This window comes from Ranitomeya imitator, chromosome 5 (assembly GCF_032444005.1).
Source record: "Ranitomeya imitator isolate aRanImi1 chromosome 5, aRanImi1.pri, whole genome shotgun sequence".
Taxonomy (NCBI): Eukaryota; Metazoa; Chordata; class Amphibia; order Anura; family Dendrobatidae; genus Ranitomeya; species Ranitomeya imitator.
In genome coordinates, this window is record NC_091286.1 from 37,571,600 (window position 1) to 37,585,205 (window position 13,606).

At 45.6% G+C, this 13,606-nt stretch overlaps 1 protein-coding gene across 6 annotated transcripts in view; it reads right to left on the minus strand.

Moving 5' to 3' along the window:
• Window positions 1-13,606, minus strand: part of UBR2 (ubiquitin protein ligase E3 component n-recognin 2) — a 143,151-nt gene that overhangs the window by 75,787 nt on the left and 53,758 nt on the right. For all 6 annotated transcript variants that reach the window (XM_069768573.1, XM_069768572.1, XM_069768571.1 and 3 more), the window contains 8 exons: window positions 9,528-9,589; window positions 7,609-7,719; window positions 6,282-6,347; window positions 4,913-5,035; window positions 3,488-3,551; window positions 3,106-3,230; window positions 2,600-2,652; window positions 2,417-2,519 (listed from right to left, as the gene is read on the minus strand). In XM_069768573.1, coding sequence (XP_069624674.1) covers window positions 2,417-2,519; window positions 2,600-2,652; window positions 3,106-3,230; window positions 3,488-3,551; window positions 4,913-5,035; window positions 6,282-6,347; window positions 7,609-7,719; window positions 9,528-9,589 — 707 coding nt within the window. The remainder of the gene's footprint in view (window positions 1-2,416; window positions 2,520-2,599; window positions 2,653-3,105; window positions 3,231-3,487; window positions 3,552-4,912; window positions 5,036-6,281; window positions 6,348-7,608; window positions 7,720-9,527; window positions 9,590-13,606) is intronic.

Consider the following 13,606-nt stretch of genomic DNA (forward strand, 5'->3'; position numbering starts at 1 on the left):
TTCCTAAAAGGAACACAAAGGTAATAATAGCTGCACTATTAATGCTCTCATGTTCTCTACAGCATCATTGCACATCTGGCAATTCAGGCTTTAGAGTTGGGCGACCATAATCTTCTACCATAAGCCACCTAGTCAAGTACTGTATAGCAACGTGAACAAAGTTAAGCAAAATGATTTGCAGGACTATAGTCCAGTGGCCATGTGTTTAGCCCCACAAACCTCCTCCTACCTATATCATCCCCAGCGCCTCTTCTGATCAGCAGGCTCCGATATCGCGTCATACATGCATTATGCCACAATATAATCACGCTGCGCTGGGCTCAGCAATAACAAGCAGCACAGAATACGCCACAGGTAGTAGATGGTTTGCAGCGGTTCACCTCTATAGTGAATATCATGTCCAGAGGAGAGACAGAACCTCTGATGACTGGAGAAACAATAGCACAGAAATATTCAGCCTGTTTAGCAAACAAAGCCAGCGAAAAATGACTTGTAGAGGAATGTGGAAGGTTTCCTAATCAGAAAGGCACTGTCAGAGGTGCAATATATTAGACAGCAACAGTCCGTTCTTCAGGCTGAGTTACTGGAAGCAAGAAAAATCTGAGTGATTTTGACATGGACAATTGTGATGGCTAATCGACTGAGGCGAAGCATCTCCAAAACGACATATCTCGTGGGGTGATTTCAGCATGGGACACGATTCGTGGGTAGTTTCCAGTCTACGACCGGTCTCGTGGGGCGCTGCTTGCGTAGGGCCAGTCACGAGGGGTGCTCCAGATTCACAGACGCTATCGTGGCTTGTTTCTGGTACACGGACTCTATCGTGGCGTGTTCCCGGTAGTCGGACGCTTTCGTGGGGTCTTCCCAGTGCACGGAAGCTCTTGTGGGGTGTTCCTGGTACACGGACATTCTCGTGGGGTCTTCCCAGTGCACGAACAACTCTTGTGGGGTGTTTCTGGTACAGGGATACTCTCGTGGTGTGTTCCCGGTACACGGACGCTCTCCTGGGGTCTTCCCAGTGCACGGACGCTCTTGTGGGGTGTTCCTGGTACACGGACATTCTCGTGGGGTCTTCCCAGTGCACGGACAACTCTTGTGGGGTGTTTCTGGTACAAGGATACTCTCGTGGGGTGTTCTTGGTACACGGACTCTATCGTGGTGTGTTCCCGGTACACGGACGCTCTCCTGGGGTCTTCCCAGTGCACGGACGCTCTTGTGGGGTGTTCCTGGTACACGGACGCTCTCGTGGGGTCTTCCCAGTGCACGGACACTCTTGTGGGGTGTTTCTGGTACAGGGATGCTCTCGTGGGGTGTTCTTGGTACACGGACTCTATCGTGGTGTGTTCCCGGTACACGGACGCTCTCCTGGGGTCTTCCCAGTGCACGGACGCTCTTGTGGGGTGTTCCTGGTACACGGACGCTCTCGTGGGGTCTTCCCAGTGCACGGACGCTCTTGTGACGTGTTCCCGGTACACGGACGCTCTCCTGGGGTCTTCCCAGTGCACGGACGCTCTTGTGGCGTGTTCCCGGTACGCGGACGCTCTCGTGGGGTCTTCCCAGTGCATGGAATCTCTTGTGGGGTGTTCCTGGTACACTTAAGCTCTCACGTGTGTTCCCGGTACACGGACGCTTTCGTGGGGCGTTTCTGATACACGGATGCTCTTGTGGCGCTTTCCTGCTACACGAATGCTCCTGTGGCGTGTTCCCGGTACACGGACGCTCTCGTGGGGTGTTCTCGGTACACGGAAGCTCTCGTGGGGTGTTCTCGGTACACGGAAGCTCTCGTGGGGTGTTCTCGGTACACGGAAGCTCTCGTGGAGTGTTCTCGGTACATGGAAGCTCTTGTGGGGTGTTCTCGGTACACGGACGCTCTTGTGGGGTGTTCTCGGTACACGGACGCTCTCGTGGGGTGTTCTCGGTACACGGACGCTCTCGTGGGGTGTTCTCGGTACACGGACGCTCTCGTGGGGTGTTTTCGGTACATGGAAGCTCTCGTGGGGTGTTCTCGGTACACGGACGCTCTCGTGGGGTGTTCTGGGTACACGGACGCTCTCGTGGGGTGTTCTCGGTACACGGACGCTCTCGTGGGGTGCTCCAGCTGTGTAGTGGTTAGTGTTAGTATCTAGTAAAAGTAGTTCAAGGAAGGTCAATCAGTGACCCAGCGATGGGGTAATGGGTACCATTTGCTCACTAATGAATGGAAGTAGAGAAGGCTAGCCAGTATGGTCTGATCCTACATGAGAGATATCGTAGCTGAAAATACTGCAGGCTATAATAGAAGTGTTAGATCATCGGGGCTTGCTGGGAGTAGATCACTGAAGCCACATGGTTAGGCACATTTGCAGAATCCCTTTAACTCAAAGACTTTTAGTATTACCGTAAGTACTGAACATAAAAGACTACACACATTATTTACCTTTGACTGTTCTGCTCTTGAGTAATGATAATAAAAGAGGTTGAAGTCCTTTGTGCACTCCGGCTTCAGTTCATAGAGTCCTCGCCCCGTTAAACCCGGTTTCCTTAAGACAAGACAAAAATGACTTTAGATATTGAACAGCTTCAAACTGAAGCAAAATCAAGAAATAGTGTCACAGCTTACTTAAAGGATGCAATGGTCTCAATCACTTGCTCCATTCCGGTTTCTTTGTTCTCCTGTTAAAAATAAGAAAAGGCTTTAAAATGATGCAAACAAACGGAGCACAGTTACTGCAACAACCCCCATAAGTCAGTATTTAGTCACCAGCCAGCCTGACTGACAGCTGCAGCTTGTGATGAGCAGTGTGAGTTCTCAGCAGGGAGGAGGGACAGTGAGGAACTAAAATCAGGCTGGATGATGGAGTTTAACTTTCATAAAGAATAATCAAGTCATTCTGATATGGTGAAGAAAAGATAGAATCCTTATCAGAAAATAAAACATCCATGTAATAAAATATGCAGCAAGTGATCTGTGTTTTATGTATTTCAGCGTAGGGCAGAACATTACATTATTCCATATTTAAACTGATAAAATTAGAACGACCCTCGTTAATCATCGCTATCCAAAGGGAACATCTATGAAACAGTACGTCGATGTAGCTTTACAAGAAAATAGCTTGGCAAACTCACATCTTCAGGCAGCGCCTTCACCAGCTCACTGTGAGCCATGGGTCGTATGCTCAGCTGATGGACGATTTCACGCTTTATCTCATCGGCGGAAGTCACGTGCCCGACACCGGGGCAAAACCTTTCACCTTGGTTATGGAGAACAAACGTATCAGCCCGGAATTTACATTTAGCTCAAAGCTGCGAGACAACTCAGAAATGGAGTATGGGGGGACTTGCAAAACAGGGGGTCCTGCATGAAGCTTGCTTTAATCATGCTCGGTGTAAAAGAGGACACTTAGTGAATATGTAGTGATAATAAAAAGTATATGTTTCATTGCCACAGATCGCAACAGAACAGGTAAAGTGTTATAATGCACATATTTACGCATCGTTCGTATCTTACCAACTATCATAATGATCAGATGCAGCATCTCTTCTATCAGGGTGTTATTCTGCTGCACCAGATCCTGAACAGAGACAACACAGAAGATCATTTCACATTGAAATCGGAACTGCTGTAAAACATTTTCATAATAGCTGTCTAAGTATTGTGAAATGTTTTTTTTTTTTTTTTTAAAACACCTTTTATCAAGTTTCGCCTCCCTGGTGTGGCTGCTGATACTTTGTGCTGTTGAGGGAAGACAGAAATAGTCTCCTTCCCCCTCTGGCAGCTTATAGCATTGACCATGTTCGTTTCTTCTGAAGGAGTCTTCTCAGCTATACTGACTCTGCTCCTTTCTGGACAATCAGAGCTTTAAAGGGGTTGTTCAATACTTGGACAACCCCTTCTGAATCCGTTTTCCCCCACTAAAATAATAACACTTATACTTATCTCCGGCGCTGATCCAGCGATGTCGGCACTGGCTGTCCCGGGGATCACGTGACATTGTTATGTCACATATTTTGCAGCCAGTTAGATTGTCCCCATCTTTGGACAATTCAAGACACCTGGAGGAACCGAGCGAGCAGCCGCAGCTCCCACTTACTCCAGATGTCAATAATGTCTGTCGGAAATTTAAGTGAAGCCAGTGCTGATTATGTCACGCGATCCCTGTGGCCAATGTCACATGATCCCTGGGACAGCCAGTGCCGAAATCACTTGGACGGCGCCACACCGGAGGTGTTATTATTTACATAGGGATTCCTAAGGAATTGTTTGAGTAGAAAACAACCTTTTTAAGCCATGTCTACTGGCAGTTCTACAATGGCAGTTCTACAATGAAAATCACAATGCAGACCAGCACTTGGCTCATTAGGTGGACGTGTGCATTGCTTTAAACTTTAACCAGCAGGTGGCGCTATTCTACGTAACCAAATCTCACTGGATCTTTAACAGCAAATAAATGGAAATTATTAGTCATTTATTAGGTTCTTTAAAAAAAAATATATATATTATATACATATATGTTTTCAAGCTGTTGATTGAAAAGAAGCTGATGTGCTGTACCCAACAGCGGCACCCGCAGCTCCGTTCACTGTGTTTACATCCCAGCAGCCATACAGCAGCTGATCAATGTCGGTGCTGGGCATCGGACCCCCGCAGATCTGACATTGATGGCCTATCTTTGCGTAGCTCATCAATCTTGCCTTGCGCAGGCGTGTACTGCGGAGGACAGAGAATGAACTTCAATCCAATATTGCGGCCAGCATGCAGCCAGCGGGTAAGGAAAGGGTGAATCAAACACCCGAAAACTCCGCCCATATGACCCAAAACCGGACCCGCCAAATTCAGGTGACAGGTTCCCTTTAAGTCATTAAATCTGACTTTTTATAGTAACATATTAGCAGTCCAACATGAGACAGTCACAGTGCGTTCGCACAGCAGTACCTTGTTCGTGCTGTCTTTTTTGAACCTCTTCCCATAATCAGGAGTGCCGAATATCTGAAAAAGTTCAAATCGGCTGAGGACGATCATCAAAAAATGGTTTGGATCCATCATGGAAGCTCCAGCCTATGGAAATAATAAAGCAAGAGTTTATGCCTAACCTACGGAAAAACTATTATTTCTGCTTTAAATGCTTGTAACTGGGACTAAAAATCATTTTTGTGTTTAGGTTTCATTAAAAATTCCCATTGTTGGTCTTTTCTAATCTCTTTCTATTATGATCCAAGGATTGAGATTACTGAGAATCCGTCATTTACCCCCCCCCCCCCCCCCCCCCTATGATGATCTGATGGGGATTTTATAACTTTTTCTGATCTCCTCTCAGTTTATTTAACGCATATCCACATACTACCTCAAAAGTGGACAACCCTTTTAATGTAATGTCCCTTTAAAAAAAGAAAGAAAACTCAATATACTGCACATAGAGCCATGCATGCATTAGCCTTCAGTTTTTTTCACATCCGCTTCTTTTATGCATTCAAATGACTGTGTGAATAAAGTCTTAAAGGGGTTATCCAAGACTATTTTATTACTATGGACCGAAAAACTAACATGCAGGTAGTTGCCCATCTCTGTTGGCACAGAGGGGTCACCGACCGCTCCTGCCGGTGATTAAATGGCTTCTGCCAACATAATGTCGTCAGATCAGCGTTTTCTCATCCGCTCTGCTCTGTCGATGGGGTGCGACTGCAAACGTCATGCTAACTGACAGCTAGCAGATTGACAGCCAGTTACCAACTGCCTATCAGCAAGAAGATGGCAGTCACACCCCATCGACAGAGCAGCCTTGAAGAGGAAGAGCTGCTCTGCTGACGTGAAGCAGCTGAATTGCTGGCAGGAGCGGTCGGTGACCATTCGGAGTCGGCGCCGGGTAGAACAAACCGATAGTTGCCTATGTTATCAACTACATACATGTTTGTTTTTTGATTTTTTTAAAATGGCCCTAAAAACCAAGTCCTGGACAGCCCCTTTAAATGAAATGGTCTTTGGGACAGAGTTTAGCTTCCCTATAAGTGAATATCCCTATAGGAGACTGTGTCAAATACTGGATTGCAGGAACTAATCCGAATGCAAAACTAGAGTAGTGGTTTGACTTCTTTGGGGAGAGGTGCTGAGACTTTTGCATTCTGATCAGCTCCTGCAATCCGATGTTTGATACACTGATATATATTACGGAATCTTTTGGGAATGCCGAAAAGTAACCAGAACAATCATATTTTGACATTTAAAATTAAAGTGTCAAATTGTCTGTACAATGGCAGAAATCTGAACATTTTATTATTTCATTAACTTGAAAGTGGTAACTCGTTACCTGTAACATTACTATGTCTTTGTCAAACATTTCTCTCCTGCATTTGACGTTGTGATAGTAGTAGATCTGTTAAAAATAAACAAAAAATAGAAAATATAATGATAGAAAAATAAACACATTGCAAACCCTTTTAATTCGGAACATTTAAGAATAAATATACCATATTTTTCTGACTATAAGACGCACCTTTTCCCCAAAAAAATGTGGAGGAAAATGGGGGTGCATATTATAGTCTGGATATATTGGCTCTGGCTGTGGTGGGGAGGTGGGGGACCAGTAACGGAGGAGCAGAGGGTCACAAGACAGGAGCTGGCGGGTCCAAATAACTCCTGTGCCCGCTAAAGAGAAATGAATATGCACTGCATTCCACGCCCATGGGCGTGGAGGGCAATGAATATTCATTTCTTGCAGGCATCCTGGTATGATTGATTAGCCCCATCCTGTTCCTGGTATGATTGAGTAGCCCCATCCTGTTCCTGGTATGATTGACTGGCCCCATCCCCTTGCTGGTATGATTGATTCATCCCCATCCAGTTTCTGGTATGATTGTTTGGTCCCATCCAGTTTCTGGTATGATCGATTGGCCCCATCCCCTTGCTGGTAATTCTGAAAAATACGGTAATTATTTTTAATTTTTCTTTGCAAAAGACCTGCAGAAAAGCTTTACATTGGAGGAGTCCAGGCGCTGAAATCCCCATTGATGGCTCAAAGCACCCAAATTCTCTATGACCCCTGTGTACCTCAAAGTACGGGCTCCAAAGACCTTTACTAGAGCTCATACTCAGCTGTGCACGGCTCATGCAGAAGCGGAGTGTTCTGAGTGATAGGTGGTGGCCTCAGAACCTGGACTCCACACATGCAAGACACCTCTGCATCATAACTTTCATCATTAAATTGTTTTACATAGAAAAACTTAAAAATGATAATATATACATAGAAGAGGGCCTTTCACTTTGTAACAATCCCTGAGCTCCCCTGACTACACAACATTTTTCTGTTTAGTGCTGCGTCGCTCCTTAGCAGAGATATTCATATTTGTTGCTTTTAAAGCGCAATGTGTGAAATTTCTGTTTGCAGTCCAACTGGTCGTCTCTTCCGTTTTCTCTGGAGGTGTGTGCTTTCATCCCTCACAGACGATGCCAATCACAGCTCAGCAGCTGATCTAGCGGACTCCAGCGCTGCCAAGCTGGAGTGAAAGCGAAAGCCCCCAGGGAAGACACTGAACTAACATCTAACTGGACTGCAAGCAATTATCTGAGAGTAGCCCTTTTTGCAACAAGTAATGCTTATAGCAAATAAAGTAAGAATCAAAAAGAGGAGATCTCACCTGGTTGACTAATGAGAACCCGTTCCTTCTCCACATGCCGGCATGTACCTGAGCACAGAGCACCAAACAGCGCAGGGGGTGTTCAATCAGCATGGGTGGGCTCAGCTCACTCTGAAAGACAGGAGTCAATGGTTTTTAATTTAAAATGTATGTCTTACATTTTTTTTTTCAAATTTTCGATATTATCTACGGTAATAAAAAAAAATCTGACATCTGGCAATTACTACCCTGGCCACAAGATGTAATACCAGACTCATATTCCCTGTTCTGTATAGTTGACTTTTAACCAGCCTCATTATCATCACAGACAGGATTACAGCGAAATGTAACACCTCTATATACAGCAGATAACACAGGATCCACCATTCACAATAGATGATGTCACAGCTCACCTCCCCCTCCTGTACAATGACTGATAACACCTCTATATACAGTAGATAACACAGGATCCACCATTCACAATAGGTGATGTCACAGCTCACCTCCTCCTCCCCCTTCTGTACCATGACTGATAAGACCTCTTTATACAGCAGATACCAGAGGATCTATTATTCACAATATATGACACAACTCATCTCCTCCTCTTCCTGTACAATAACACAGGATCCATCATACACAGTAGTAGATGATGTCACAGCTCACCTCCTCCCCCTCGTGTACACTAACTGAAAACACCTCTATATACAGCAGATAGCACAGTATCCATCATCCACAATAGGTGATATCACAGCTCACCTCCTCCCCCTCGTGAACAATGACTGATAACACCTCTATATACAGAGATAACACAGGATCCACCATACATAGGAGATGTCACAGCTCACCTCCTCCCCCTTCTGTGCAATAGCTGATAACACCTCCATATACAATGCATTTTGTCAAGATTAGATAATGAGCATATAATATTTTTATACAAAAAATGACCCGATTCGTCTATTACTGCAAATGTCTATGTGAAAAAGAGAAAGTAGGAGTCTAATATTAGGACTTGTGACCAGAGTGAAAACTAAGATTTTTTTATTTAAATACGGATATGAAGAAAACTTTAAAAAAAAAATATATATTTAACATAAAAGTTTGATTTATAGTGGATCTGTCACCAAATTTCTCATATTGAATTGGACACATGATAGAAGGAAAACCTTTTTTTTGTCTCTCCTTTGTGGAGATATTATCAGTCCAAGTATTTGGCATCTAATTAGTTCGTTTTCATTAAGGCTAGATGTGCGTTTTCAGACTGTGGGTGTGTACTTCTTCCCCCTATATGATGTTGACCAATTATAAGCAGGCAGCAACATTCAGGGTGAAGAAGAACACGCCCCCACGATAGTTTAGAACAGGCTACTCCTATGTGAGACATAATGACAGACAGCCTCTCATAGTGCTGCCAGCTCAGCTATACTGCCTCTTCCCCCACACGGACTGCCAAAAGATGAATGCTCACAGGAGTCAGTAACCACACTTATGTTTGTTGTGCTCAGAGGCACTTGGAATCGCTTTACAGTGAGATCAGGGCTGTCTGTCATTACAGGTCTCACACAGGAGTAGCATGTTCTAAGCTATTGTGGAGGCATGTTCTTGTTTCTGGAGTTGCTGCTGCTTGCTTATGATTGGTCAATATTTTACAGTGGGATAAAGTACATGTCCCAATGAAAATTTTTTGATAATCACTTAGATTTAATGAAAATATACTTATTATTTGACAAATACTTTGATTGTTAATATCTCTGCAACGAGAAGGTAAAATAAAAAATATAAAATGAGAAAAAAAAAAGGTTTTATTCTACCTGCAGCACAAAAAGATGGTAAAAGGTTTTGCAGAAATTTCTACTGACCACGGAAGACCCCTTTGAGAAGCAGGATCTCCATCTAGTGACATCTTAAATTGTTACATTAGAAAAAAGAAAATTCACACTTACAAATGGTAGCAGCTCAGGGAACCTATAGGCCACTTCGCTCTTACTGAGCAGAGCATGAAGTCCTAAAAGAAACAGAAAACCCATTTACAATATAATGAATGTAAAAAAAGTTTAGATGCGTCATTACAGGTGGGGGGTCCTAGAATTATGACATACCCCCCCCCCCCACTAATAACCATAAAGTGATGGCATATCCTACTTATATGCATGATTTCCTATAGAGATATTACCCCTTTAATAAGTGACCGGAAAACAGGATTTTTGGTTGCTTACCGTAAAATCTGTTTCTCGGAGCCTTCATTGGGGGACACAGGAAACCATGGGTGTATGCTGCTGCCACTAGGAGGCTGACACTATGCAAATAAAAAAGTTACCTCCTCCTCTGCAGTGTACACCCCACCGACAGGAAGTAGGATATTCAGTTAGTGAGAAAGCAGTAGGAGAAGCAACGTGTAAAAGAGAAAGAATAATAATAATATAATAATAATACTCTATATTCATCTAGCGCCAGCAAATTCTGCAGCGCTGTACAGATTAACAGTTTCAAACACTCAAAGAGTGTTCAAAGAACTCAAACGTTAACAGTATAACACAATAAACAGAGCTGTTCAACTTGGGAGGGTGCTGTGTCCCCCAATGAAGGCTCCGAGAAACAGATTTTACGGTAAGCAACCAAAAATCCTGTTTTCTCTATCGCCTCATTGGGGGACACAGGAAACCATGGGACGTCCCAAAGCAGTCCCTGGGGTGGGAACAGCAGTCAACTCCAATCTAGGTCAGAGGAACTCACCACCGTCGCCTGCAAGGTCTTCCTACCTAAGCCGGCATACGCCTAAGCTAGGCATGGAAGATTCGCGAACATGTGGAGGACCGATCATCGGTCTGTAGATGTGCAAGGCAGAGGCCCTATATGTGCACGGCCGGGAGGCGCCCACTGCCCGGGTAGAGTGCGCCTTAAAAACTGGAAAGCGGAGCACTGCTCTGACCTGGTAAATCTAAACATTGCTGACCGGATTTTGCGGGCATACGTCGATTTGGAGGCCGGAGGGCCTCTCTACGCCGAGCCCTATACTGAAAACGGGGCCTTAGCTGAGTAGACGTACCTCGCCCTGACCGGTAGTGTGATGAGAGAACGCTACAAAGGATGAGTCCGAGCAGGACGAAGGGAAGGGAATCAAGAATGATGAACAGAACCATGGAGAACCTCGGCAAGGTAAGGGCAGAGTACTGAACCTGTGATCCACAGAATGTACAAAACTGCTGCCACAGACTCTGGAAGTGGTTGAGAGCCTAAAAAGAAGGTATAAAACGAAAAAGGACTCGCCCCTCGCAAAAATGCAGGAGTGTCCGATGTCTTGAAGAAAAAAGGAAGACCTGGATAAAGGCTTCCATAAAATAAAGGAAAGCACACGCGGTCCAAGGAGGACCCTGTCCCTCCGATGACCCCCTTAATTATTGGTTCAAGTTGGAGACAAACTGACGGAAACCCTCGGAAGGCAAGCTGTGAGGGACTTCCTAGAGGATAAGTCCTGTCACGCCTTAAGCAAAAAGATCCTTCGGAAGGGCACCCTATAGCTAGAGGTCCAAGCAGCACCTGCATCCGCGGGGACGGATACCATGTACTTCCTGCAGGAATAAATTAGTCCACAAGGACAGCGATTTTCTCCGATCGGACTCCATGAAGGGTGCCCTGATGGAGCAGCTTAGCCCATGCATCTATAAACCTTGCTGTCTAGGTGGAGACAAAGGTAGGGTACAATGTAGCGGCGGACACTTCAATGGTCGACCTTGCCATGGACTATTAGTCCGTCGTTGGTATCCTTGAGGGATGTTCTCTGTTGGAGAGGAGGACTGTATCGGTGGAAAAGCTGGAAACTGAAAGGTCCAGAGACGGAGAAGAGGTCCAGTTCGCAGTAAGCTCAGGAGAGAGGGAATATAGGAAAACCGAGACGCTTCCCTCTTTGGAACTGTTGAACTAAGGATTCCAAGAGAAAACCCAGAAAAGACCATTACATTGAAATGACAAGAAAAGACTTGAGAGTAGGGTACTGGGAACCTGCTAGAAAGCATGACAAGATGGGCATTGATAGGCACAATCGGACATGAGCAGTCAAGGGAGGAGAGTCCATGGAAAACCTGGAGTATGTCAATTCCATGGCAGGTTGGCCCTAGAAGGAGTACATAGGCCCCAGAAAAAAAACAAAACAAAACTTGACTGCCAAAAGGAAGATCCTTACCTACGACGACATGAGTGACCCTATCCGTCCCGGACCCTCTGGAACGGGGAGAGGATGGAAGTGTGTGGATCTACTTACGTAAGTATAAGATACACACAAACGAGGATAACAGTGAAAGGGATACGAATCCTGCTGAAGGAAGGCACGTATTATCACAAAAACCCATCATTGGATCCAGGCGTATAGCAGACTTGTACACTGGACGATGCTTGCATGGAGTAAGATCCAATTCCTATCCGAGGTGGAAGAACCTGTTCCTGCCACAGTCGGAAATAAAATCCTGGAGCTGCTCGGGGTTGAATCCAGTGTCTGTAAGAAAAAAGAGTTAAGTACAGACACATAAATAGGAAGCTCTGTATTGAGGTAGTTCAAAGGCCCCTAGGATAGTGCCGTTAACAATCCTGGGTCAAGGTATTATATGGGCTCTGACTCCATAAAAGACATCCAGAACGTATAATACTGTAAATCCTATATGATAGGAGTAATGCACTGGATCGTGCAGATAAATCTAGGACAGCACTGTAAACTGACCTACTGGATAGTTGGTGGTAGGCCCGAATAACCGAATGGAGAGAAAAGGTCCCTGGGGAGCAACACGCAATTAAGGCCCAGTGCGTGGCTGAAGAAAAACTGCAACCAGTCGGTACCTGACACCGGCGAGTCCGACCTACCTGAAAGTGGACTGGCCACTTATGCTGCCACTGAGGTCCATCCTGTGGCACCGAGATCCGCCTTGAGGTACGTGGTAGATGTTCTGTTTAGCTGCTAATAGACCACAGACGTTATTGAACGTGAAGCACACGATAAAAGTTGCGCCTCTGACTCACCTGAATGCGGATTGTAACTGCGGCGGCACCCAACCAGAAGTGATAAATACCGGGCACCTCTCTCTGAGTGGTGACTAAAGGGGAGCCTAGGCAGATGCTGCAAAAGACCCTTAAGAGAGTGATAGAGGGCGTTTCTGACATACCTGACTCTAGATCAAAAGAGCAGGACCAATGCAGCAATCGATCTCGGGCACGTCTAATCCACTGGGACGACGGCAGGTATTGACAATGTGTCTGGAAGATGACATCTAAAACCTGGATAGCGGATAGCACTGCTGCAATCGACGGGAGGAGTAGGGGAGTGCACCTGACTTACCTGAATACAGTACAGAACGCCGGAACCACTGCGGTGGTTAATCCAAGACACGACTGATCCGTTTCAAGTAACATACTCTACCTGGAAGGTGGTGCGTGTGAAACCTGGATGGCGGATAAAGTACTGCTGCGATCGGCTCCCGGTATCCTGCGACTATGGCAGATAGCGTACGGCTGCGATCGGCTCTCGGTATTCTGCGACTATGGCAGATAGAGTACTGCTGCGATTGGCTCAGTATCCTGCGACTATGGCAGAGGAAGTACTGCTGCGATCGGCTCCTGGTATCCTGCGACTATGGCAGATAGAGTACGGGAGAACCCTGGAGAAGGGTATAGGCGAGAGTTGATTCTGTGTTGCGGTCTAGGTCATGATACCTGACGGCCTTATGCAGAATAACAGCTTCCGTGTAGTAAGCCGCAGCACGGAGTCTGTCTTGAAGTATGTCCATGCTCATTCTCCTGAAGGTAGAATAGTAGGCTTGTCAACAGAGAGCCAAAACACTACTCTCTGTTGTGCACCTGAGTTCAAACCTTTGCGCCTGCGATCTGTGGTCAGATTCTTTATCCACTGAGCCACAGCAGACATTGCTGGGAAATACGGACTCTTAACCAGCTGGAAGTCAGGTCTGAACACTGCAGTCGTGCAGTGGGTAGGAGCAGCTCCTCTCTCTGCTTAGAGCAGTGTAATGGTTGCATCCGG